Source organism: Syngnathoides biaculeatus, chromosome 1, assembly GCF_019802595.1.
Source record: "Syngnathoides biaculeatus isolate LvHL_M chromosome 1, ASM1980259v1, whole genome shotgun sequence".
Lineage (NCBI taxonomy): Eukaryota > Metazoa > Chordata > Actinopteri > Syngnathiformes > Syngnathidae > Syngnathoides > Syngnathoides biaculeatus.
In genome coordinates, this window is record NC_084640.1 from 14,251,618 (window position 1) to 14,278,239 (window position 26,622).

Here is a 26,622-nt window from a genome sequence, read left to right on the forward strand (position 1 = left end):
GGAACCAAAAGTTCATCACAGGTTTTTTTTCTTTTTTTTTGGGGGGGGGGGCATTTTCTCAATGTTTGCTTTGATTTGGCAAAACATAAAAAACATTTAAGTCGGTTTTATTCATGCGAGGAAGTAAAGCTAATCTGTTGACAAGTTCCTCAAATATGAATTCCCACCATGTTCAACCGTTACGCCATCATATTTTGTATTACATATTACGGTGCGATAGTGGCTCCCATGTCTGCCTTGCAGTTCCGAGGTCGAGGCCGAGGTCGCCTGCGGAATTTGCATCATCCGTCGACTCGGGGATGAGAATGACCGATTTTGGGAAAAACAAAATAAATGTCTGCCTTCCAGGGGGGCGGGGGGGGGGGGGTGTCAAAGGGTGGTGCCCCCACCCCTTTGGGCACATTTTTTTTTTTTACAAAACACACCGTTAAATGGTGACCGTTGGTTACAGGTAACAGTGTAAATACAGAGCAATCATAATATTTTGAAAACTTAAAATCCGAGTCCAAACAACCCAAATAATTTTGCCAAACTTCAGACATAAAAATGTAGACTGAGTGAAATTTATATCAAATCGGACAAGTTATACTTCAGAAATAAGTGCACAAGTAATTTTTTTTATATGTACACGTGAAAAAACTCGGAATTCCGCAAATCCGCGGAAAATTCTCATCCCTGACGACTCCGTATCCGACGTGTGGTACAAGCCGCAGACGCCTAGCTGAGGCTAACCTAAGGAGTTCGGGTTAGGGGTGTGGGGGGGGGGGGGTGTCGGCGTGAAACGTTCTGTCGGGAGGTCGCGCGTGCTCTCCCTTTAAGGTGGTCAATGGTGAGGAAATTGTCTGGCTCCAACACATTTTTTATTATTATTATTTTTTGTTGCTAACCATTGACTGTGCAGAACAGCTGCCGAGCAAACGTCGGGACAGCAGACGTGTTGGCGTGTCGGTTCCCCGGCGAGCGAGCCTAACGGGGACTCGCGACCCTGCTGTGCACTTCTGGCCGTCCACCGTTTTGTAATCCGTCCAGGTAATTACATAGTAATGACTATGTAACTACATGGATAAAAGTTATTGAAAGATACTTTTTCAAAGTCTTCCATCATCCTCATTCTCACTCTCTCGCAAGCATCAGACGGGAAAACCGTCGTTTTCATGTCGCTTTGAAGAAATGAGAGCGTTCTCGAAATAAAGAGGCCGAGCATGCTCGCTTCAAGTTGGTTATTTGTGACTCTCGGTTAAGTTTTACTGTAAAATGTATTTTTTTTTTTTGGTGGGGGGGTAGTTATTTTGAAGCTTACTGTAGTATTCAAACATTGTGAAATAAAAGTCTGCTATCTTGATGTTAACATATAATATGAAACGCCAAGGACGGGCTAACGGATATGAGCACATACTCTTGTGACGGTAATTCTAAACCTCCAAACAACTCCGACAAAGACACAGCGGCGACAATGTACAGGGCGTCATGACGACGGTCTTTCCGGAGTCTTCCGACCAAACGTTGCGTCGACGAAGACGAGCGCGGACGCGTCATCATCCTCATCATCACAGACCGGACCATCTCCTGCTGGATCCTGGCAGGTTTTCTTTTGTCCCGTCAGGCCCAACTTGTCGTTTTTCTTCACGTTCCTTTCTTTCTTGGGTTGGCACGGCCGCCCCTCCCCCACCTATCTCCGTCTTGTGGACAGTGTTCCTTTTTTTTTTTTGTGGGGTGGGGGTGGGGGGGGGCAATCACATAATCTCCAATCAGGATGATAGTAGGGGCAGTTGTCATAGAAACCCTTTGCATGTCTTGAGAAGACCCCCCCCCCCACATGTGCACGCTGCACCTCGTACAGAAGCCTGCGTCGTATAATAACATTTTTGAGGCCTACTAGAAAAGAATTTGGGGTCGGAAGGGGGGGGGGGGGGGTTACAGACCATAATAGTGCTCCTGTGCTGCTGGTCACCATGGTGATGGGGGGGGGGTTACAGACAGACAGGGTCAAATTACAATGTAAGTCAAAGTGCATCCCATAATAGTCTTCCGACGACTGGTTGGGGGCGGGGGGGATAGGAACCAAAAATCAGGTGTGAAAGGTCAAGCGGTGGTCTGGTTCACGATAAATATGTATTTTGAAGATTTACCAAATTACATATGATAACGTGTAATCAACCCTTTTAATATATTTTAAAATTGATACAAAATATTTGAAATGCATATGCAAATTTTACTTATTTTAATATTACTGATAAAAAAATTATTTAGTACGGAAAATGCATATATATGAATAATGCACTGCAACTAACCAATTTTATTTGGGGAAAAAAATATAAAATGAATGCAACAAATGTTCAGGTGATGAACGCGCGTTAGCACGTTAGCTTCGTTAGCTGGGATGGGCTCACCTCACCTGCCACTCCAAACGCAACAATTATTCCGCAAAATTGCCGATAATTTTAATAACTCAACGAACCGTGAAGAAAGACTCGGATTATTATTATTTTTTTTTTATACTTTTGCCCCCCCCCCCCCCCCGGCGGTCTTTGCCGCGCTACTTTCACGTCTCCTCGCGGCGCGTTTGATTGTTCATATTTCTCCGTGTGGCGTGATGTCACGCTCGCATTTGTGTGGGCGGTGGCGCTGGTGGGGATGGGGGGGGGGGTCGCGGGCACACACACACACACAAAAAAGGCATCTGCCCCTCCCCCCATCTTAGAATGCAGACATCCCATAATATGCACCCCCCCCAAACTCCTCCCCTCCCTTCGCTGCTTGGGCCTGCCACTCCATAATAATCGCTAATTCCAACCCCCCCCCGCCCGCCATCATCATTTCCTGTCTTTAAGGTTCCTCAAGTGCAACTGCGGAGTCACTTGAAAGGCTGAAAATATCCGCGAGGCCTCTCTCGCGCTCTCGCCCACCGGCGCCGTCAACCGCGTCGACGTGACTCGCCGTCCCGACGCTTCCGCTTTCCCGCCGCGAGAGTCCCGGTGGTCCGGTAACGTCAATAGAAAATCGGCAAAAATTAAAACAAAAAAATTAAATAAATTACGTGGAAATTGTCCAATAGTCACCGTGAAACTGTGAACTAGTCCGTCTGTATGACTGAAATCGTTGATTTCTAATTCCGTAATGATGAAAGTTTTCATACAAGCAAATCGTGAAATAAATTCCAAAAGCGACAAAAAGTCAAAGGCCGTCGACGCGCTGAACAGTTTCACGTGAAAACGTCAGCGGTGAGCGGCGAACGGAAATCTGAAATTCTTTTCGTAAAAATGACGAAAGTGTGGCTGGTGAAATAGTGACATTAAAGCCCGAGTGTCATGCCTATAAACATTCTAAAATAGATATTGTGATGAAAAATACATAAGTTATTCACTTCGATGTCTATACAAAAAATAAATATGAGCGGAGAGGTGCGTCATCCGCGCGCAAAGTTGCAGAAGTCTCATTCGACATTCAACTGGTCGCCATGTTGCCTGCATCTTCTGCCCGTGACATCACGCCGCGACATTCGCCGTTGAAAACACGCCGCGCCGCCTACTAGGGGAGACGAACAAGCCCCTTCTGACACGGAAAAATTTGAACATCTCACAACCGAGTAAAGTGACAGGGGCAATATTACCCTATCGTTTCGAGCCATATTTAGATGACATGCGGATCACGGCCAAACCGCCTCCCTGCCCGATCCACCTCGCCAATCCGCACGATCAACACATTTAGTACCCCCGACTTACGGATTACCCACCCCCCCCTCAAAAATATTACTACTACACACCTACCTGTCATTTGTAACCCACGGAGCTCTCGACCTTTGCACCCGTGCAATCCATTTTTCACAACGAACCGGGTCTTTTGGAGACTTATGAAGGGTAAAATCTATCTTCCCGAGCGTTCGAACAATATCCAGCAGTACAACGAGCCGGCATTTTGGCTAACACTAAGGAACAACGCGCTACATTCCAGCGGGTAAAACTAGTATGAACAGACGTGACCGCTTGAATGCGCCACTGCCTTGTACGTCACTTCCTGTTTCTTCTCCAAAACAAATCCATCGAGAGGATTTTCATGGGGGGAGTTACAAAATATACATCAAAATCATGTTTTGTGGCGAAAAAATAGATTGATCCATACCGGCTGCCGTTTTTTTTCCATTAATAACATACTAAAAATCCCGCATTTCATGACAGTGGCCCTTTAAAGCATTCGTGTCAATTGTGAAATTGACAAAAATGTCGCGACTGTTGACATCACACAAATACTCAAACTTAATCAACGTCAATGATCATAACTAAATTGATAACGCGTACACGTATAAAAAAAAAAACATTGGCAAATGTAAAACAGCTAAGTAGTGAATCAGATATAGTTCACATTAAAGCAATAGTAAAAAAAAAAAATGGAAAATTGACCAAACAAACTCCCCGAAAGTCTCCGCAATGGGCCCGAAACTAGTCCGTGTACTGTATTAGTATTTCAGCTATACTGTACTGTACTTCTTATTACCGTGCAAGTTGAGCACGCAGAAGCACAACTTTTAAAAAAATCATCCGGGAAGCCGCGGCGATGTTTTTTTTTTTTTTTTGCAAGACGGGGAGATGCGCACGTGCACGCCGCCATTTCGTACCTCCGCCTCACTTCCTCATGCACACTCGCGCGCTCGCGGCCGACCGCGACCGAAATGCTCGGCACGCAAATGTTTGAACCCCCCCCCCCATATCCCTCCACCTTTACACACGTACGCACACACCAGTTCCCCTCCCCCCCCCTCCCATTCCATAGCAGGGCACGTCGTGACAAAACAAAGAACAACCCATAATAGTCAGTCGCACAGTATGCATGGCAACCACTTATGTCACACATGACCGTGCGCGCGTTCGTGCACGTACTGTACACAAATCGCACAATGCAGCCATGATTAAACGTGCAGACACACACAACTACAAGGCACACGCACACACACACACGGGTTTCATCGACACACAACTACCATTTTGGACAACAACCCAAATGAAATACAGTCGCGATTACACATCCAGACACACGACGACAACAACAACACAACCGCAAGGAACACACACACTACTGAGGGCGCACAACCACAGGGCCAAAGAAACACTGTGGAAAAATCACACGCGCAACTACACAACCACATGGCATAAACACACACACACACACAACTGAAGGGACATAATAACAGGAGTAAAACTACACTCACGATTACACAACACACGCATGCACACGCAAACGGGAAAATAATGTAGAAATATGATCATACCCCATACACACTAATGAATGAACCCAATATAAAATGATCACCAAAAGCGCGCACGCACACACACACAAAAGAATAAAACTATATACACACAAAACTACACGCATGCATGAAAATACACACACACACACAAAGGAGTAAAACTACACGCACACACACAACTACACAACCACAGGGCATAAACACACTACTGACAGGACATAATAACAGGAGTAAAACTACACTCACAACTACACGACACGCAGACACACAAACGGAAAATAATGTAGGAATATGATCATAACCCGCACACACTAATGAATGAACGCAATATAAAATGATCACCAAAAGCGCACGCACACACACACAAAAGAATAAAACTATACACGCACACAAAACTACACGCATGCATAAAAGCACACACACACACACCACACACACACACACACACACACACAAAGGAGTAAAACTACAAACACACACAACTACACAACCACAGGGCATAAACACACTCCTGACAGGACATAATAACAGGAGTAAAACTACACTCACAACTACACAACACGCACACACACACAAAGGGAAAATAATGTAGAATTATTACTATAATTTAAAATGATCAAATGTACGCACACACACAAAGGAATAAAACTACCCACACACAATTACACAACCACATGGCATAAACACACAACTGAAGGGACACAATAACAAGAGTAAAACTACACTCACGACGACACAACCACAACCACAACACACGCATGCGCACGCAAACGAGAAAATAATGTGGAAATATGATCATACCCCACACACACTAATGAACGCAATTTAAAATGATCACCAAAAATGCGCACACACACACAAAAGAATAAAACTATACACGCACACAAAACTACACGCATGCATGAAAGCACACACACACACACACACACACACAAAGGAGTAAAACTACAAACACACACAACTACACAACCACAGGGCATAAACACACTCCTGACAGGACATAATAACAGGAGTAAAACTACACTCACAACTACACAACACGCACACACACACAAAGGGAAAATAATGTAGAATTATTACTATAATTTAAAATGATCAAATGTACGCACACACACAAAGGAATAAAACTACCCACACACAATTACACAACCACATGGCATAAACACACAACTGAAGGGACACAATAACAAGAGTAAAACTACACTCACGACGACACAACCACAACCACAACACACGCATGCGCACGCAAACGAGAAAATAATGTGGAAATATGATCATACCCCACACACACTAATGAACGCAATTTAAAATGATCACCAAAAATGCGCACACACACACAAAAGAATAAAACTATACACGCACACAAAACTACACGCATGCATGAAAGCACACACACACACACACACACACACAAAGGAGTAAAACTACAAACACACACAACTACACAACCACAGGGCATAAACACACTCCTGACAGGACATAATAACAGGAGTAAAACTACACTCACAACTACACAACACGCACACACACACAAAGGAAAATAATGTAGAATTATTACTATAATTTAAAATGATCAAATGTACGCACACACACAAAGGAATAAAACTACCCACACACAATTACACAACCACATGGCATAAACACACAACTGAAGGGACACAATAACAAGAGTAAAACTACACTCACGACGACACAACCACAACCACAACACACGCATGCGCACGCAAACGAGAAAATAATGTGGAAATATGATCATACCCCACACACACTAATGAACGCAATTTAAAATGATCACCAAAAATGCGCACACACACAGACCCACAGGGCCAAAGAAAGACTGTGTGGGAAAAAAAAAAAAAAAAAAAAAAATAAATAAAAAAAAAATATATATATATATGTGTGTGTCAAACACACAACTTCACACATGCATGCACGAAAACACACACACACACACACACACACACACAAAAAAGGGACAAAACTATACACAAAAGTGCACAAAACAATCTAAAAAGGACTAACGCCACACAGACACACGAATGAAGGAGCAAAACATAAAAACATAACTTAATACACACAACTAAAAGACACACACATGCAAAGGGAAAATAATGTAGAAATATGACCATACCACACACACGCTAATGAATGCACACAATTTAAAATGATCACCAAAAGTGCACACACGTATGAAAATACACGCACACAAAAAAACCAAAACTATACACACACAACTACACAACCACATAGCATAAACGCACTACTGACGGGACATAACAACAGGAGTAAAACTACACACAACTACACAACCACAAGACACACACACACACAAAAAAGGGAAAATAATGTAGAAATATGACCATATCACACACACACACACACACACACACACATACACACACTAATGAATTAACACAATTTAAAATGATCACCAAAAGTGCGCACACACACATGTATGAAAACACACACAACTACACAACCACATGGCATAAATACACTCCTGAAGGAACAGAGTATAACTATATTCACAACTACACAACCACAAGACACACAGACACACAATGGGAAAATACAGTAAAAATATGACCATACGACACACACATTAATGAATGAACACAATTTAAAATGATGTCCCAAAGCACACACACATGCACAAAAAATTAATAAAACTATACACACACAAGTGCACAAAACAATCTAAAAAGAGGACTAAAACCACACACACACACACACACACACACACACACACACACACACACACACTAATGAAGAAGCACAACATAAAAACATAACTTAATACACACACCACCACAAGCACACACCCTGATGATTGTGTGTGTGGTTTTATCTATACACAAGTGTGTTTTTGTGCCGCACACGTCTCCAGCGATACAAATTACAATTATTTACATTCATTTTTCTTTTTTAAAGATCAGCGAGGTCAGGTTTCTGTCCCATGATGCAACACTCCACTGCACCCGCCCACTGGCCCCCGCCCACCTGCCTCCTTTAAACCGGTCGCCCGTGGCAACGTGCTTATAATGAGGTCAGGCGGACATCCCATAATGTTCATCAGCGAGGAGGCGCCAAAAGTGGAAAAGTGTCACACAGGCTGAATCGGCAGACAGACAAGATGGCCGCCGCACAAAGACAAGTTGACTCATCTGGTGACGCACGTGCACAAACACGCGACAAAGATTACTTTTCCAATCGTCGACCAATCGCACCAGCGGAAATCGAAACTTTCTTCTCGAAATTCTAAACAGCAATTTCACCATAATTACATCGAGACCAATCAATTTTATAAAAAGGAACCCAACATTAATGTACAAAAAAAAAAAAAAAATCACAAGGGATGCAAGTTTAACTAAAAAAAGTCAAGTTGCACAAGTGTGCACACCCACTTAAAAGTGCAAACTAAAAGAGAGTCCACCATTTCAAGTGCCTGTGATAATGTTCAGATGTTCTAGTAGGCTTTTCTCAACATTTATTTCTTGATTTACGACGGAGGGCTGAGGGTTTTGTGCCAGCTCTACGAGACCCCCAAAATAAGATTCTGTCAAAACGCTTGGAACAGCCACTTCAGCGCAAGTACCAAGCAGTTAAGAATTTTGAGAAAGAAAAAAAAAAAAATTCAGATGATGAGTTCCGGGGAAATTGAGATTTTTGTGCGGGGAAAACATGGCCATCTGCGTGTGGGATATCGATTATCAAAATCCAGTCAAAAATGCCTTCATAATGGGGCAAAACTGGTGAAATCGATTACTTCTCAACGTGGCTCCTCCCTCCACCGTTTGATTTCGTCTGCAGCTCGGAGAAGTCGCTCTCCGATTGGCTGACGAGTTCCAGTTTAAAAATATCCGCAACTAAGCTCATAAAGGGCAGAAAACTAGATTAGGTCATGCGCCTTTGGGCAATTCTTTGTTTATTTACTTAAGAGGATTTTCAAGGAGTTTCGTCCGTATGCTCCAAAAAATGTCCCAAAAATCCCAAAATAATGTCCGCTGTCGTCACATCGGAATTGGAACCATTCCTAAATCTTTCGAATATTCTCGATCGACGCTGATCGTGTCAACCAAATACTGCAGGTATACACACACACACACCACACACACACCGGTATGTACTGAAAAGTCGGGGTGGGGGACGGGGGGGGGGGGGGCACATCAAGGCGGAAGTGATGCATGCTGGGAAGCAGGAAGCCGCGCGGACAATGGCCTGCGTGGCTCCGGCGCTGCCGCGAGGTCTCTTTTGGGATCCATTTTAGACTGCCAATCAAAATGAAGCCGTCTCATTTGCATACTGTATGCACTTCAAACGCGGGGAAGGCCCGCCCCCCGGAGGACACTGTATGGTACTGCATTAATCGCTTGTCAAACGTTAGCAATCCGAATGAAGATGTTGTGCAGAACGTAAATCAAATCGGAATACAAGGATTTGCAAATCATTTCCAACCTATACTCAATTAATACTCTACAAAGAGTTATTTGAACTGTAACCCCCCTCCCCCCCAAATATTCACTCATTTTGAATTTGATGTCTGCAATATGGAAAAAAAGCTGGGACAGGGGCATGTTTACCACTGTGTGAGCGCCTTTACTTTTAACAACACTTAATAATAATTGTTGAAACTTTGTAGGTGGAATTCCTTCCTATTTTTGCTTGACGTACGACTTCATTTGCTCAACTGTCCGGTGTCGTCGTCGTCATCTTTTCCTGTCAGCATGTCATCTTTTTCCATCCAAGCCTATCTCGTGCGTCTTCCTCTCTAACACCCCAAGTCCTCCCTCACAACATCCATCAACCCTTTCTTTGGTCTTCCTCTCGCTCTTTTGCCTGGCACAGCTCCATCCTCAGACTCTCTCGGCTCTGGACATGTCCAAACCACCGAAGTCTGGTCTCTCGAACCTTGTCTCCAAAACATCCAACTTTGTCTGTCCCTCGACTGAGCTAATTTCTAATCCTATCCGACCTGCTCACTCCGAGCGAGAACCTCAACATCTCAATTTCTGCCAAGTCCAGTTCTGCTTGAGAGTACCGAGAGAGGAACTGCGGTACTGTATGCGCAAGTCTGGTGTGGCGGAGAAACGTGTTAGAATAGTACAGGACATGTATGAGGGCAGAAGAACAGCGGTGAGATGTTCCATAGGTGTGACAGAAGAGTTTGAGGTGGAGGTGGGACTATATTTTGTGCTTCATCATCCCTCTGTACACGTTTTCAATGGGAGACAGTTCTAGTATTTGCTTGGATGGCAGCACAAGTTCCTCCACAAACCGCATATACCTCTCAGCATAAATGGTGCCTTCACAGATGTGAAAGTTACCCACAAACCTGCCCCCCTTACCGTTGTAGATGCTGGCTTTTGAACTTCATGCTAATAACCATCTGGATTTTCATTTTCCTCTTTAGTCTGAAGGACACGACATCCAAGGACTACCAAAAAAAAAAAAAAATCTTGAGGTATGAACTTGTCAGACCACAACATACTTTTCAACTTTTCGTCAGCCCATCTCATATGATCTCACCCTAGCGGCGTTGTTGATCTACGGCTTTCGCATTGCACGGTAGAGTTTTAACTCGCAGTTGTCGCAACCGACCGTATTAACTAAAAACGGTACCTTATTGGAGTGTTCCTGAGCCCACCTTATAATTTCCGTTTTTCAAAACGCGGTACCGCCTGAGGAATTGAAGATCACGGCCATTCAATGTTGATTTTCACCCTTGCCCCCTGACGTGCAGAGAAAAAAAACTTAGCACAAAGCGAAAACCGTGTGCCAATCATCTTTGGAATAAAAATATGAACCAGCAAGAGCCAAGTTTTTTTAATTTTATTTTCCAGCAGCTGAAACAATGGTGAAGAAGCTTATTGTCGCCGTCCAAGTTGCCACATAACGGTCACAAAGTCAAAAGACACACGAGATATAGTCTGAATTAGAACAACATTTCCAACCGTCTGAAGAAAATAATAATCATAATAATAAAAAAGGAAGCGATTCCAATCAACGAAACTGATCAAATTTCTGTCATGACAACAAATACACAACAGTATGTATTTTATGTAAATATGACTTGCTTACGACAACACCCCGGATTCAAAAAGTCTACTGGCTCAAGTTTAGCTCCTCCTCTAGACATATTTTAATGATATTGCACCATGGATTATGAGTACAGTGAACCCCCGATGAATTGCACTTGGTCTTTCGCCCCCCCCCCCCCCCTCGTGCCACATTTTTAAACAATGGAATTTTCGCTCCTGGCAAGCTAATCTTCGTCTCTTCCGTCTGCTGCACGAACCCGCCTCCAGTTTTTAAGTCCCGCCACCGAAGCGCTCAAACGCGAGAAAAACTACGGAACGTGACGTCGGAGGTTCTCAAACTTTTGGGGTCCAGGAGCCCCCGTCATAAGCCAAATTACCAACGCAGCAAGTCGCGTCACAACCACGTGCACCCCAAAATGCCACGGAAGTAGGGGGAAAAAAAATAATGCCTACATTCAATAAAAGGTTATTGTATGACATAAAACAAGGAACGTTTCAATCATAAATTTGGATATTTGTGGAAAGAATAATAAGTAATATTATTCTTTCAAAAAGAAAAAAAAAAAAAACAAGCCTTTAAGAACATAATTTTATCCAAGAAAAAAATATTTTTTCAGGATTAAAAGTCCTCCTCTTACAGCAGTGTTTATCAAACTGGGGGGGCACGGCGTCATGGCTTGGGGAGGGGGGGGGTTGCTGTTTCAGCCGCCCCTCCACTCACTTGACAATTTTCCAATTTTTAGCACTATGACCCACCACCGCTTTTATCCCCCTGCCCCACCACGCCAATTTTATTTAAGTCAAAGGTATACCGAGGGAATAAAGCAAATTTCAAAATAAAACTTTATTCTGGTAATACTGTGAATTTTTTTTATGGTAAAGGATGATATGTTACACTATTTTATACTGTTGATAAAAATACAACACTTCTGCTGTAAAAGTAGATCTTTTGTCCACCCCCCCAAAAAAAATTAATTGTGGAAGTCATATTTCTACATCAAAACTGAGCATTTACTTGTCTCAAGTAGTGAAGCATCATTTGTTTACACTTTTTTTTTTTTTCAAAGGCTACAACATATTATATACATTTCCATTTTGAAAACTAAAGCTAAAAATACATAATGATTGCAAATGGTTTTGCGCCCCCCCCCCCACGCTCCCCAAAGGTACAGCCCTTGGACCTCCAGGTGTCCCGAGACCCCCACGTTTGAGAACCGCCGCGCTACACAAAAATTCATGCGTCGTTACAATTAGTAAAGTGCGCTGAATGTTTTCTGTCAAAAAATTGTAATCATTATTCATTCGCAAGCGTGCTGGTATCACGGGAAGGTTCTGGAGTTGAAAAGGTGAACAAAACCCAAAAGACGGCAAGACGGGTGACTTTGCGAAGTGTTGAGTGTGGTTTTAATTTTTTTTTGAGGCGTGTCTCCACGACCTCGAACGTTTTCCCGGTCGGCAACAACAACAAGCAAACACGTCGGGCGCGCGTTCAGAGAAGCCCCGCGAGGGCGCCCACGCCCACCCGCGTCTCCCGCGTTCACCTGGCCGCCCCCGTCCGGCGTCTTTAGAGCAGGACGCAGCGCCGCTTGGGTTTCATCTCGGGGGGCTCCAGGGCCGCCAGGATGGCCTCGTCGAACACGTTCTTCAGGCCTCTCTGAGCGGAGGGACACACGACGGCGGCGTTAAAACGCAAAAGTCGCCGCGGAAATGCACAAATACGGTTTTGGGATCGTTGGATCGTCACCTCAGAATCTCAAAATGACCAACGCCGTCTCCTTCATTTTCACTCATTGCCTCCCCCTTTGTGCTTCTTCCTTGACAACCGTGCCATGTTTTTGCGGTTTAAAACCCATTCGTGGGCAGCGTCCCATTTTTGGGACATTGTGATTTTCACACATTACATCCTTCAGTATATCAAAATATTTATTTATTTTTTTTAATCCGAAGCCATAATTTGGTATCAGGAGTGGATAACTCATCGGTCCAAGTTAGCACAGAGTTACTTCCCTTTCCTTCCTGACCCAACATGGCTGCCTCAAGTTATCATATAACTTAACTGTAAACGTAAAAGAAGTACTTCCTGGATTGTGGCCTGTTAGGACACTTTTATCTCAATAAAGGCAAAAAATTGCCAACCCTGCCCGTGAATTTGTTCATAAAAATAAATACCAGTACGTTATATTGTACTTAATATAACTTAATTTGACCGGTACTTCACGTTTTTGCTAGTTAACACTGCGGTTTGGGATAATGGTAGCCCGCGAGGTATGTTCTAAAAATACCGTAGGCCACAAACCGTTACTATTATTTGTGCTTTAAATTCTGAATCTGACTTGCTTTGGTGAATTAACATTTTAAAATACTTGTAATCATTTACTACAATAAAGCAAAACAAGAATATTTTATGTCCGTGTAATAAACAGAGTCTGAAATTTGCGGCAAACAGGTCACGTAGCCCTTCGTACGATCGGTGCTCACGAAGTAGCCCTCGGCCTTAAAAATGTTGCCGAGCCCTGGTTTAACGCTACCAGTAGTGCGGGGCTAGCGATAGCGTTAAACTCTTTCTGTGTACCGAGGCTTTTAACCAGGTGCGCTAACGCTAGCACCGCATCACCGCATAAACTGCAGGGTTGAAACCGTGTGAAAAAAATGGACCGGAAATTACGGTATTTCAGAAAGGTGACGATTTGCTATTTCCATAAAATGTGACACCCCCCATCCCCCCATCCCCAAAAGTCCACACGACCAACCTGCGTTAGCGCCGAGCACTCGACGTATTTGACGGCCTTGAGCTCCCGCGACAGCTTGTCGCCCATCTCGACGGTGAGCGCGCGCTGCTTGTTCTTGGCCAGCTTCTCCAGCGTGGCGCCGTCGTCCCGCAGGTCCACTTGAGTCCCCACCAGCAGGAACGGCGTCCGCGGGCAATGGTGGGAGATCTCCGGCACCCACTGTGGCGAGAAAGGCTCGCGCTTCAATTTTATAAAATCGGGGAGACGTTCGCGAAAAAACACGAAATACGGCGTCAGCGGCCCGGACCTTCTCGCGGACGTTCTCAAAGGAAGAAGGCGACACCACGGAGAAGCAGACGAGGAACACGTCGGTCTGAGGGTAGCTGAGCGGTCGCAGCCTGTCGTAATCCTCCTGGCCTGCGGGGGGAGACACGGCCGTCAGCCGAGCGCGGGTCTACCGCCGTTCAAAAGCGGCATTGTCCTACCGGCGGTGTCAAACAGTCCCAAGGTGTACGGCTCGCCGCCGATCATCACCGTCACGGCGTAGTTGTCGAACACCTGCGCACAGAGGAGGGCGCTGTCTTGTTTGAAGCGACAAACGGGGGTCAAAGTTGAATGCGGGAGGCGGCAGCATTGCTTGTGGCTAACCAAAAATTACCTTTGAAACCCCCCCCCCCCCCAAAAAAAAAAAAAATATCTTCAGGGAAAAATCGCAAATAGGGATTTTTTTTTCTTAATATAAAAAATACCCAGTAATTTTGGGAGACAAAAAAATATAACCGGGGAAAAAAAGTCCCATTTTTAAAGATTAAAAAAAAAAAAAAAGTAATATTGTTCAATAATAAGAAAAATATTTTTCAAGCCACAGAGCCCCCCCACCCCCACAAAAAAATCATTTTTGAAAGGTGAAAAGTCACTTTTCCACCACAATTGACCAATTTTGATTTGCACTACAAATGTCCACCCTTCCATCCATTTTCTTTGACGCTTATCCTCACGTGGGTCGCGGGGCGTGCCGGAGCCAATTCCAGCCGTCAACGGGCCGGAGGCTACACCCTGAATTGGTTGCCAGCCAATCGCAGGGCACGTAGAGAAAAACACTCACAATCACACCTCGGCGCAATTTAGACTGTGCAATTAATGTTAATAATTATCCATTCATTTTCTTCGCCGCTTATCCTGACGAGGATTGCGGGGAGTGCTTGAGCCTATCACAGCTGTCAATGGGCAGGAGGCGGGCTACACCCTGAATTGGGTGCCAGCCAGTTGCACATAGAGACAAACAGCCGCACTCACAACCACACCTAGGGGCAATTCAGAGTGTGCAATTAATGTTAACCTCAACTGGACATCGTTGTTTTTGGAATGTGGGAGGAAACCGGAGTGCCCGGAGGAAACCCACGCAGGCACGGACGGGGGAGAACACGCAAATTCCACACAGGCGGGGGTCGGGATTGAACCCGAGACCTCAGAACTGTGAGGCCAACGCTTTACCAGCTGATCTGACAATTTTGTGGAGATAAGTTGCTTTTTGGAGCGAGTACATGCGGTTTCTCAAACACGTGATCACAACGGCAACATCGCTGCTTTCAACTTGAGCCCGGAACACCCTCAAAAAAAAAAAAAAAAAAAAAAGAAAGATGGCGTCGTGTCCCACCGTGGGGACGTATTCCGACGGGAACTTGTTGGTGGTGTAGGAGATGAGGAGGCACGTCTTCCCCACGGCGCCGTCGCCCACCACCACACATTTGATGGTCTGCATCTGAGTGGGAAGACAAAGAAAAAAATCAGCCATAACTCAAATGAGTAGCAGCAATCATAACACCGGTGTACAAATCTTTTTAAAAATGTTAATAGATGAAATGTAAAGTGGGGATGGTTTGAACATTACGTGCACACCCTGAGATATTAAAAGCTATTTGCCAATAAAGTGTTAACAGCGATGGAACGCAGCTTGTCGTCGGCTGCCTTTGTTTGGCCATAATTAGCTCATTATTATGATTATCGTGACGAGCTCAGCGTTCTGGTCAGTAGCAGCAGTTTTTTGCTCCAATGTTTGACATACAAAAAAAAAAAAAAAAATTACAATGATAATTTGCAGTTTTCACAGGGATAATAATAAAACATATAGAAATAAATGAGGACAAGAAAACTCGCATTTCTCGCCTACATAGACTTACACGTCTAGAGTTATGTAACAAAAATCGAATGTCATTTATAGGTAAGGTAAAAGCAATGATAATGTTAGGTTCGCTAGGTGAGTCACATCCGCCCAGTCCACACCCACAACAACAATAAAATTCAAATTAAAAAAAAAAAAAAAAGTTTCCAAACCTAAAGGAGAAAAGACTTTAACACAACGTTGACACTTGTTCAGTGTTTGTGACTTGTTTTCTTTGACCGAGCGACGCCATCGTCACGTAAACACATTTTTGACAAGCTAGCAAAGGTGACAAGTTCGGCTTTCGCTCTGCAACTAGTAACACTTTGGTGTGTTTTTTTTCTCTCGCGGTTCTACAACTTACTTTCCGAGTAACCTTCGTGAGTAGATTGTGTACTTAAAAAAAACTGAGTATTTACAAGCGACGACTCGCACCTTTGACGACTTTGACTCTTCCCAGCCGCTGGAAAACGCTGAAAACAGTCGTGCTGCGTTCGAGTACTTTCCGTAAACAACCCTCCGAGCCAGCGCGGAAATCAGGAAATGGGACATATGTTGCGTTTACGTACCACCGGCCTTTTTTAGTGTGTTTTATCGACAAGTGAACCGGACACTTAAAAAATAAAATCTCTATCCCTTTGATTTAGTGAAAATGATTTTCAATTTCACTCAACCACATGCGAACGATTATCGTTGCATTTATTTACTACGATTTTGCAATTTAATAATTAAAAATCGTGAGTAAAATATAAACAATTACAAACTGAATCACGCGGAGCATTTCTTTAGAAGCATTTATTGCTTTTTCGTGGGCCAAATACTTCGATTAGTCGATTTGTGTACTAAAAACCAGGACTCCTGGTTCCCAAATCGACGAGACTCCGAAAGATTCCTACAGTCCTGACGGGCACTGAAGGGGTCGTGCTGCATTCGAGTGCTTTCTGTAAACGGCTTCAGAGCTCCCGCGAAAGTCACAAGAAAAGGTTTGGTCTAAAAACTGCCAGACTTAAAAAAAAAATACTAATAATTGAACTTCATTTAAAACGACACGTTCCTCGATTGACAGGCTGATATTTTTCTGCAAATTTATTTTATTATTACTAGTAAGTGGTTAAAAGTTGATCACCGGCAAGCGATGACGTTCATGACCACTAGAGGGAGACAAATCTCAAATAGCTCAGTTTTGTAGACTCGCCAATTAAAAATTATAATCCACCCATCCATTATATGAGCATTTTATCCTCACACGGGACGCAGGAAGCAACAATCATAATACAGTAATAACAATTCTCTGCATCACGGATTTTTTTTTTTACTGTATGCTGCAATTTTTTTTTTAAATAGAAAATTAAAATAGAATGATTTTCTCAAGGTGGCCTATGATGGGAAAAATGAGTTTATTAGAATCTTGCAGAAAACCGAGGTTATTTTCCACAATTAGCCTTATCAAAATGACAATTGATTGAAAAAAAAAACACATTTAAACTTTTATACTTGGGCCCATTTCAGTTTTTCACTTATTAAATTGTATCATTAATTGTACCCGAGTATCTATCTATCTATACAAGCCAGTGAGTTTTTTTGTGTCATTTCGACTCGCAATTTTGACTCGCTTTGCGTCTCACCCCCAGATCCCCCACTCCGACCCCCGACCTCGCCGCGTGCCATTGAGCCGCGGCCGTCCCGAACGCCGACAAGGGTGTCGCGCCGCCCGTCCCCCCCGAAAATAATCCCATTAGATCTGCGGATTGAATTAGAGAGTAACTCCGGCGCCCCCCACGTGCAGTCACACGTACCTCCTCCGGCCTGTCACAGTGCGTTACCGTCAGCCTCCGGTGGACGAAAACCTCCTCATCGGTCTGGTTGGAGAGCAAGCAGGTTACTGCAGCAGGGGCGGCAATGCAAAACCTCACTTAACATGCGCTCACCGTGGACCGCGACTCAATTCAACGGCCATTGTACCTCTCCTTCTGGCGTGCATACCTCGGCCACCCGGGGGCACTATAATGCAGACACGGAGCAGCAATATTAGTTGTTCGTTGCACAGGATAAACAATACATGCTTGTATTGCGTTATTGCCTGTTTACATGTGTTACGGCGCCATTTGTGTTCAACTATCTCTCGCTTGTAACGCCGCAACACACGTTAGCATCAAGTGAAAACATATTGACCAAAGGCAAAGCTATGTTGTCTTAAATTCACGTCATGGAATTTATTTTGAAAGGGATGATACACACACACGCACACGCACACTGACGGCATCACCTCAATTTGTGCTTGTATTGTTTTTCATGGAAGGACTTCTTCATATCTGCTGGAGGATGCGTTATTACATAACACAAAGGGAGAGTACCCCACTGCTGAAAACACCCACCCCCCCCCCAAAAAAAAAAAAAAACCCTCCACCCCAGCCAAACACACCTCCCCCTCCGCTCTCATGGTCTATTTTTACTTCCTCTGCATCTCAGCCGTATCCCTCCATCATCACACTCTCCGTCCAATCCCCCTCCTTCCACTTCCGAGTCACTGCCCCCCCCCCCCCTTACCTTCCTCTTCGGGTGCTTGTGGCGCTCCAGAAGCATCTCAGCCTCTCGCCAAGACACGCACGACGCACACGGCAGGTAGCGATGGCGGCGCCATCTTTATTAGTACGCTGTGTGTGTGTCTGTGTGAAATTAATGTGTGTGTGTGTGTGTGCGTCTTATAATGCATCTTGACTATGGTAATATATTGTGTATCCGTGCGTGCACCTGTGCTTGTGTTCATACCGTATTGTGTTAGGTGTGTGTGCGCGCGGTGGTTGTGCATTTTGTGTGAGGGATTTTTGTGCAAAAACTCAATTGTACTTGTGTTTCTATTTTGTGTGTGTATTTTCTTTCACTGTATGGATAAGAAAAGTGTACGAGTGTGTGCGTCAGAGGTACCGTAGTGTGTATTTGTGTCAATGCCCCAGTGCATTTGTGTTAAGTGTGTGTGTGTGCCTGCGTGGATTTTTGTGACTTGCTATTCGGCGTGTTGTCGAGTCCTCGGTGCTGGATGCCCTACGGTCAAGTCGATAAATTGATCAAATGGTATTTAATAAAGAGCCAATTGTCCACCTGAAATGAGTAACCTGAAGTCAGCGATATTCGTGTGCGTCTGTGTGTGGATACATGACACTGCTCCACTTTCTCCCACTGTGTGTGTGTGTGTTAATGTGCGAGTCGCATCTCTCCTCTACGCACACTCGCCTATTTAATAATTTATCTCTCCAATTTCCCCCCCTCCATCCCTCCGCGGACTGTTTTCGATCCGCCGTTCCGTATTTTCCGCGCTAGGGTGTGGGTGCGGACTAAAACGGCGGCCCCTCCTCGTTCACTTGTACGCGTGTGTCGCGCACGCTCGACGAGGAAAGAATCGATTCTGAAAAAATGAATTTAAAAAAAAAAAAAAATGTAAAAATCTCACTGGTTCGGTCCAGTGTTGATCTACCCAGGATGCATTGCAGCACCGTGCCTCCTGTGCGTTTTTCCGGTGAGCACTGCGGTCTGTGCGGGGAAGGTGTGGCGTGATGCGTTCAGGGACCCCCCCCCCCCACCTCCCTCCGCGGGGGCTTACGTAACACACGGCAACGGGCGCAACAACAGGGGACACCGGCGAAGGGAAGGGAAAAGATGTCTGAGCGGATTCGAGTTGACAAATAGGAGCGCCGTCGCTTTTTTTGGGGCGGTCTCGGGGGGGGGTCACTTCACAAACACAACCCCCCCCCCCCACCACCACCAACCCCCGTTTAGCAGTTTTACCCCTCCCACACACTTCAAACACTCTTGAACACGTATTAACCGCTCCAAAATGTTTGATCAAACCGTATCGTTTCAATCACAACATGGTAGCTTAATGCTAACATAGTGCAACAAATAATCGATGATCAGATGAATGTTAAATGCCATAGATGGGCTAACGGAAATTAGCATCAATGTTACGAGAGTTGTAAACATTCGAGCAGCTTTTGAGTGTAACACACACGGAGTTAAAGTTTGGACTTTCTGATTCAAAATGAAGCTCATTAACTCACTTCAACATAGTTCCAGAGTGGTACAAAATGGTGGCACACTACTATTTTTGTTGCTTTGACTAGAAGGCGGCACGGTGGACGACTGCTGAGAGCACTGGTGTCAAACATAAGACTTTGGGGTCAGATTCGGCCCGCCACATGATTTAATGTGGCCCGCGGAGCCAAATCCAGAGTGTCAATTTTCATGATTCTTGCAAAATCTGGACCAAAATTTCAAAATGTCACCATCGTAAATTATGAGATATTACAAGCATTTTTGTGTTACCCGTTGAAAAACACAAACTAGTTCATAAATTGACGATGTATATATGATGATACGATTAAATATTTTTATTGTTTCTTTCTGAGTGAAGCCGGAACTCCAATGTGGCCCGCGAGAAAAATGAGTTTGACACCCCTGGGTTAGAGAGTCTACCTCACAGTTCTGAGGACCGGGCTTCAAATGCCGGCCCCGCCTGTGTGGAGTTTTGCGCGTTCTCTCCGCGCCTGCGTGGCTTTTCCCCGGGTGGGCGCTCCGGTTTCCTCCCGCATCCCAAAAAAAATGAACATCGATTGAGGACTCGAATTGCGAGAGAGAAAATGGTTGCCCTGCGATCGGCTGGCAACCGGTTCAGGGCGTACCCTGCCTCCTGGCCGACGACAGCTGGGATTGGCTCCAGCGCTCCCGTGACCCTCGTGAGGATAAGCGGCTAAGAAAATGGATGGATGGATGGATGTTTTGACGAGAGCACAAAAACAGCCATTTTATTCTTGCGGAGACCACAGATAAAAGATGGTTGACTGTATTGAATATCTTTTACATCTATATTCTAACCGTTTTTTTAAACCCCTTCTCATTCTTTGCTTTCTTTTTTTTTTTTTAAATTGCGTGTCGTCGTTAGCAAAAAGCGAGATGACGTGGACGTGGCCTCCTCCTTCTTCATCCTCGGAAGGATCAAAACGCTGCAGTGCTGCAGGGCGGGGCCTCAAAAGAGACGATAAAAACACACGAGGAAAAGATATACGCAAGCACGCCCAGAACACCCCCCCCCCCCTTTGAAGATTGGGGTGGGGTGGGGGGTGGGGGTCCATGGCGGGCGAGATGCGTGCGAGATGCTCGCTCTCGCTCTCTCGCCCGCGTCATCGACCTCCTCTGGCCCACCAAGCGTCCCACGGCACATCACCACGAGACACTTTAGCACCTCGCGTTGCCGCAGCGCCTGCCTGGAATAATAATGAGGCGCAACGCGAACAAGAACCCCCCCCCCCCCCAGCACAGCAGATCCACTTCCTGGTATTATGTCACTTCTTCACTATTTTGCGCTCTGGCCAAGTAGTGCTTTGGTGCCATCTTGTAGGATTTTTCTGCCGAGGAACTGCGTGGAAGTGAGTTGAGGAGCTTCATTTAGACCAAAAGTCGTGTTTTGCAGTTATTTCGGCCATTTTAGGTAATCGGGCAATGCCATCACCTCGCCCCCAGTCCTCTGTTTGTTTACATACAGGGGCGGAGCTCCACGGTGGCCAGGGCGGGCCGCGGCCCCCGTCGAGTGAAAGTCCGCCACCTGCGTTGAGTGTATTTTGCCAAGATGTCGTGTGACGCGAAGTGTGTCCCTCTTACCGTTTGTCCCCAGCACCATGTCGATTGTCAGCATCGTCGCCAGGGAGATCCTGGACTCCCGAGGAAATCCCACCGTGGAGGTGGACCTCCGCACCGACAAAGGTGAATCCCTTCGCTGGAAAACTGGTAGAAAACAAACAAAGAGTTAAACATTGCATATTGAAACGTCAAAATGTTCAAACCAAAGCATGTAATTTTTCGATTAATGCAAGTCTGATAGCTTAATGCATGAAAACCAGAGACAGCCTATAGGAAATTAATTTTATGCTAATAGATTTCTGAACCCTCAAAAAACTGCTACTTAAACACAAAGCAGACACAGAGGTGCTGTGAAATTTTTTTTTGGACCATCCTCCTATTTAAAATCATCTTTCCCCATTGAAATGAATGGACAAGCAATTAATCCGTTCCGCACCCGATGTATTGTACTTCTTATCATCCTTATTTGGATGGCGGCTGCCAAAGCGGCTTAACGGCGCATTCGTGCCGCCAACCGCCGTCGCCCTCCGGCCACCAGATCGATTCATAAAGTGACCGATCGGGGTAACAAATCATTTGCAGGCGTGTTTCGAGCGGCGGTGCCCAGCGGCGCCTCGACGGGCATCTACGAGGCTCTGGAGCTGCGAGACGGCGACAAGAGCAGATACAAGGGAAAAGGTCAGCGCCCGCGCTTCGCTAGAAAAGAAAATATCGAACGTGAAATGTTTGGTGGGGTTTTTTTTTTGGTCTTCTTCAGGCGTCCTGAAGGCCGTCGGACATATCAACGACACGCTGGGTCCTGCGCTTATGGCCTCTGTGAGTACTGCAGTGGATGTTTACAGTTTTTGTTTGGAGTGTTTAATGTGTGTGTCGGCACGCAGGGCATCAGCGTCGTGGAACAAGAGCAACTGGACAACATGATGATCGAGATGGACGGCACAGAAAACAAATGTAAGCCGGCCGTAGACGTCCCTGGCACTTTGTGACGCGGGAGTTTTTCCCGGGCCGGAAAAGCCTCGCGAGCGCTTCCCGCGCCAGCGGCCGTGTAGAGTTAGAAAGGAAGTAACGCCGCCGCAGGATGTGACATCGAATGACAAATCGCTGTCGCTGTGATTGGCTCGCAGCTCAGTTCGGGGCCAACGCCGTCCTGGGCGTGTCGTTGGCCGTTTGCAAGGCGGGCGCCGCCCACAAGGACGTCCCCCTCTACAGACACATCGCGGACCTGGCGGGAAACACTGAAATGGTCTTGCCCGTGCCCGTGAGTCTTCGTCGCCATCCGCCATCGCCCTTTCACTTCCCTTTCCTCTTCTTCCTCACCTGCTTTGACCACGCCCCTCGCTCTGTCCAGGCGTTCAACGTGATCAACGGAGGCTCCCATGCCGGCAACAAACTGGCCATGCAGGAGTTCATGGTGCTTCCCGTGGGCGCAGAATCCTTCAAGTAAGACGTCCTGTGAGGAAAACGTTTAGGTCTCGGTACTTTCACGACAGGGGGTTCCGGTTTCCGAGCTGGACTCCTCTCCAGCTGTTGCGCTGGCGGTGATCTCGTGTTTTGGTCCCCTTCCCCCACAAGAGAGGCGCTGAGGATAGGCGCCGAGCTGTACCACACGCTGAAGGGCGTCATCCAGCAGAAGTACGGCCAGGACGCCACCAACGTGGGCGACGAGGGAGGATTCGCGCCCAACATCCTGGAGAACAGCGAGGGTGAGGCGGGAACGACGTCGACGACGTAGTCAATGCCGAGAAAGACAACGTCGGTGACAATCACAACGTCTTTGTGGTCCCACCAGCTCTGGACCTTCTCCAGACGGCCATCGAGAAGGCGGGTTTTACCGACAAGGTGGTGGTGGGCATGGACGTGGCCGCCTCCGAGTTCTACCGCGAGGGGAAGTATGACCTGGACTTCAAGTCCCCGCCAGACGCCGAGCGGCACATCAGCGCCGAGGAGCTGGCCGACATCTACCAGGGCTTTGTCAACAACTACCCGGGTGGGTCGTCCTTACCCCGACGGACATTCCCGTGACTCCGGGTAACCCTCCCCGCCCCCTTGTCCTGTGACACGTTTCCACCTTCTCTCCTACGCCAGTGGTGTCTATTGAGGACCCGTTCGACCAGGACGACTGGGAGGCCTGGTCCCGTCTGACGGCCCGGGTGGGGATCCAGGTGGTGGGCGACGACCTGACGGTGACCAATCCCAAGCGGATCGAGAAGGCGGCCGAGGAACGCGCCTGCAACTGCCTGCTGCTCAAAGTCAACCAGATCGGCTCCGTCACCGAGGCCATACAAGCGTACGCAACCACAAATCCAACAAATTCCCACGGAACTACTAAAAACTGAAGGGACCGTCTCAAACCCGGGGGTTGGGTTTCCAATTTGGGTTAAGATTTAAAATTAGGACTTTAAATTAAAGTTAGGGTTTCAAATGGGTTGCAAACAGTGACGGTTTCAAGCCTGTGTTCAGGTTTAAAGTTGTGGTTTCACTCCTCGGTTAAGGCTTTATAGAATAGTTTTGAGGTTGGATTCAGGGTTTCTAATGAGAGTTTGAAGTCAAGGTTAGGGTTTCCAGAAAGGGGTAGGGTTTTAAATTAGGGTTATGATTACAAAGTAAGGTTTTAAAATAAATTTAGCATTTCAAACCAGGGTTTGGGGTTTTAGTCCAAGTTTCAAATTAACGGAAGGACTCAAAAATTTGGGTTTTCAACTAAAGTTCGAGTTTCAAACGAGGGTTCTGGTTTCAAGTGAGGAGGGTTGCGGTTTCAACATTGTGTTCTAAAACAGGATCTGGAAACCAAATTAGGGTTACAAGACAAAACATAAGTTTTAAGGTTGTTTTTAAGGGCCTAAATCAAGGTTAGGGTCAAAATTAGGTTCCAAACTTGGGATTTTAAAGATTTAACTTTCCAAGTTATTATTTTGGCATAGTGTGGCACCCCCTACAGGACAAATCATCAACCAAAACATCCTGGATAACAAACCCAAGCGGCGGTTGTCTGGTACCTGACTGACCGTCACCACGACAACAAAACAACCGAGATGCTGTCACTCACTTCCTGTCCATTCGGGCGCACTTCCGCTCACGTGAGTGTCGCCCCCCTGCAGGTGCAAACTGGCGCAGGCCAACGGCTGGGGCGTGATGGTGAGCCATCGCTCCGGGGAGACCGAGGACACCTTCATCGCAGACCTGGTTGTCGGACTGTGCACTGGACAGGTATTCACACACAGATGCACACGCACACGCACACAAGGCTTCATTTTGATTTGTGTGTCGCAGATTAAGACCGGCGCCCCCTGCAGGTCCGAAAGGCTGGCCAAGTACAACCAGCTCATGAGGTCAGTGGTCTCACCTACACCCCCATAATCCTTTGCGGTAAACAAGTAGAGCCAGGATGAGGATAAAAAGAGATTGCGGAAGATGAGGAATGTGCGGAAGAGGACAAAACTGCAGCGAAAGTCTGAACAGTTTTTAAAAATGATTTATGATAGTATTTATATGTCTTTAGTACAGTACAATATACGCAGGTGAGGTGCCGCTATTATTTTTTCGTCCGCTTGAGGTTGCCGTCAACTCGGGACGCAAATGTGCGGGTTTGCTTTAAGTGACGCAAAAATCGAAGTACGAGGACGCACGATCGGTCGGCTGTTTCCTGGTTGTGACGCCAGGGTGCAGGGACGCATCAGCTGAGGCTAGCAGCAGGTGTGCTAAGAATGTGCTTTTGTTTTTTTTACCTTTTAAGATGAACTGAAAAAACAAAAGTGGCTGTTTCTGACTCTCCTCTATCCAAACCACCTGCTATCTATCCAAACCACCTGCTATGGATTGACAATTCATTCTATGTGTAGAAGTCTGCATTCAATTGGTGATTCCAGGCTAAAGGTTCCGCTAATCGGAAGAAGGCCCTTACCGCCCTCAGTACCACAGCACTCCAAACTCCCAGCTCACCGTAGACCGTTGTCCTTGTCCGCAGGATCGAGGAGGAGCTCGGAGACCAGGCCCGCTTCGCAGGACACAACTTTAGGAACCCCAGCGTCCTGTGAAAATCACACCCCCACGCGCGCGCATACGCTGAGCCATGTATGGAGGATATCTCGCACAAGCCCTGAAAAAAAAAAAAATAAACACATAGATATATGTATATATATATATATATGAAAGTTACAAAATATGCACTTGGACTCTTCTGATGTGGGGTGAGGGGATTTTGCTGCACGCACACATACACACAACTGCAAGTGGAGTTTAAAAGCCAGACACGCACTGTTAATGTAGTTTTAAGAGTACAGTAGTTTGAAAAAGAATTGTCGAGACTTCTTCAAACCCGGGACGAGCCAACACGTGCGCCTCCTCACGTTCGTCCTTCCCTGTCCTCCTTCCTGCATCTTCACTTTCTCGCCATCACGTCACCGCGACGCCGCCAATAGACGACTTCGCCGCGCGCGAATGTCGGCGGACCGTCCGAGACCTACTGTAAGAGAATTCAAGGAACAATAAGAAGCATCCGTGAGCAAATGTGTGAAATAAAAAAAAAAAAAACTATTTACAGTTTGAGCAGAGTCTTTTTCCCGTGGAGGTTTTTAACCCCGCGGGAGGTTTACGCATGAAATTTATGAACTAGTTTTGGAAATCGGAAATCAAGGGTAATGACTTTTACAACTATCGGTAATGCAAAAAAATGCTTGCCATTATCTCAACGTTACCATTTATGATCTCACAATTGGAAATTTTAAATCTCGGAAGTTGACGCGTGATCAGCCTTCGCGGGCCACATAATATCATGCGGCGGGCCAGATGTCGGCCCTGGACCTCAAGTTTGATACCGTTCAG

The 26,622-nt window shown here is 45.9% G+C and overlaps 2 protein-coding genes across 5 annotated transcripts; one reads left to right on the forward strand and one right to left on the reverse strand.

The window, feature by feature from the left end:
* Positions 1-11,056: 11,056 nt before the first annotated feature.
* LOC133500830 (cell division control protein 42 homolog) lies at positions 11,057-16,754 on the reverse strand. 3 transcript variants are annotated; one of them, XM_061820006.1, is made up of 6 exons: positions 16,606-16,754; positions 15,667-15,771; positions 14,495-14,567; positions 14,317-14,426; positions 14,031-14,228; positions 11,057-12,934 (listed from the first exon to the last, which is right to left on the reverse strand). In XM_061820006.1, the coding sequence occupies exons 1-6, from the start codon at positions 16,720-16,722 to the stop codon at positions 12,845-12,847; spliced, it is 693 nt and encodes a 230-aa protein (XP_061675990.1). In that variant the 5' UTR covers positions 16,723-16,754; the 3' UTR covers positions 11,057-12,844. The 3 variants fall into 3 exon arrangements, with proteins under 3 accessions (XP_061675990.1, XP_061675998.1, XP_061676006.1); XM_061820014.1 differs by having other exon boundaries at positions 16,535-16,669; XM_061820022.1 differs by lacking the exon at positions 16,606-16,754 and adding an exon at positions 16,344-16,499.
* A 1,985-nt stretch (positions 16,755-18,739) lies between these two features.
* LOC133500804 (gamma-enolase) lies at positions 18,740-25,894 on the forward strand. Of its 2 annotated transcripts, XM_061819955.1 has the most exons (13): positions 18,740-18,792; positions 21,836-21,924; positions 22,384-22,479; positions 22,559-22,617; positions 22,683-22,752; positions 22,926-23,059; positions 23,150-23,241; positions 23,374-23,504; positions 23,591-23,788; positions 23,887-24,088; positions 24,900-25,008; positions 25,072-25,130; positions 25,766-25,894. In XM_061819955.1, exons 2-13 carry the CDS (start codon positions 21,840-21,842, stop codon positions 25,833-25,835), a joined length of 1,305 nt encoding a protein of 434 aa, XP_061675939.1. In that variant the 5' UTR covers positions 18,740-18,792; positions 21,836-21,839; the 3' UTR covers positions 25,836-25,894. The 2 variants fall into 2 exon arrangements, with proteins under 2 accessions (XP_061675939.1, XP_061675931.1); XM_061819947.1 differs by having other exon boundaries at positions 24,900-25,130.
* Positions 25,895-26,622: the final 728 nt, after the last annotated feature.

Excerpts from the sequence above, each read along its gene's own strand:
- LOC133500830 (XM_061820006.1), bottom strand. The coding sequence starts at position 16,722 with ATGTCCCATTTCCTGATTTCCGCGCTGGCTCGGAGGGTTGTTTACGGA. Across the intron at positions 14,568-15,666 it reads CGTCGGAATACGTCCCCACG|GTGTTCGACAACTACGCCGT; the intron begins GTGGGACACGAC and ends CTCTGTGCGCAG. Across the intron at positions 12,935-14,030 it reads AGTGCTCGGCGCTAACGCAG|AGAGGCCTGAAGAACGTGTT; the intron begins GTTGGTCGTGTG and ends CCCTCCGCTCAG.
- LOC133500804 (XM_061819947.1), top strand. The coding sequence starts at position 21,840 with ATGTCGATTGTCAGCATCGTCGCCAGGGAGATCCTGGACTCCCGAGGA. Across the intron at positions 23,242-23,373 it reads GTGGGCGCAGAATCCTTCAA|AGAGGCGCTGAGGATAGGCG; the intron begins GTAAGACGTCCT and ends TTCCCCCACAAG. Across the intron at positions 25,131-25,765 it reads AAGTACAACCAGCTCATGAG|GATCGAGGAGGAGCTCGGAG; the intron begins GTCAGTGGTCTC and ends CCTTGTCCGCAG.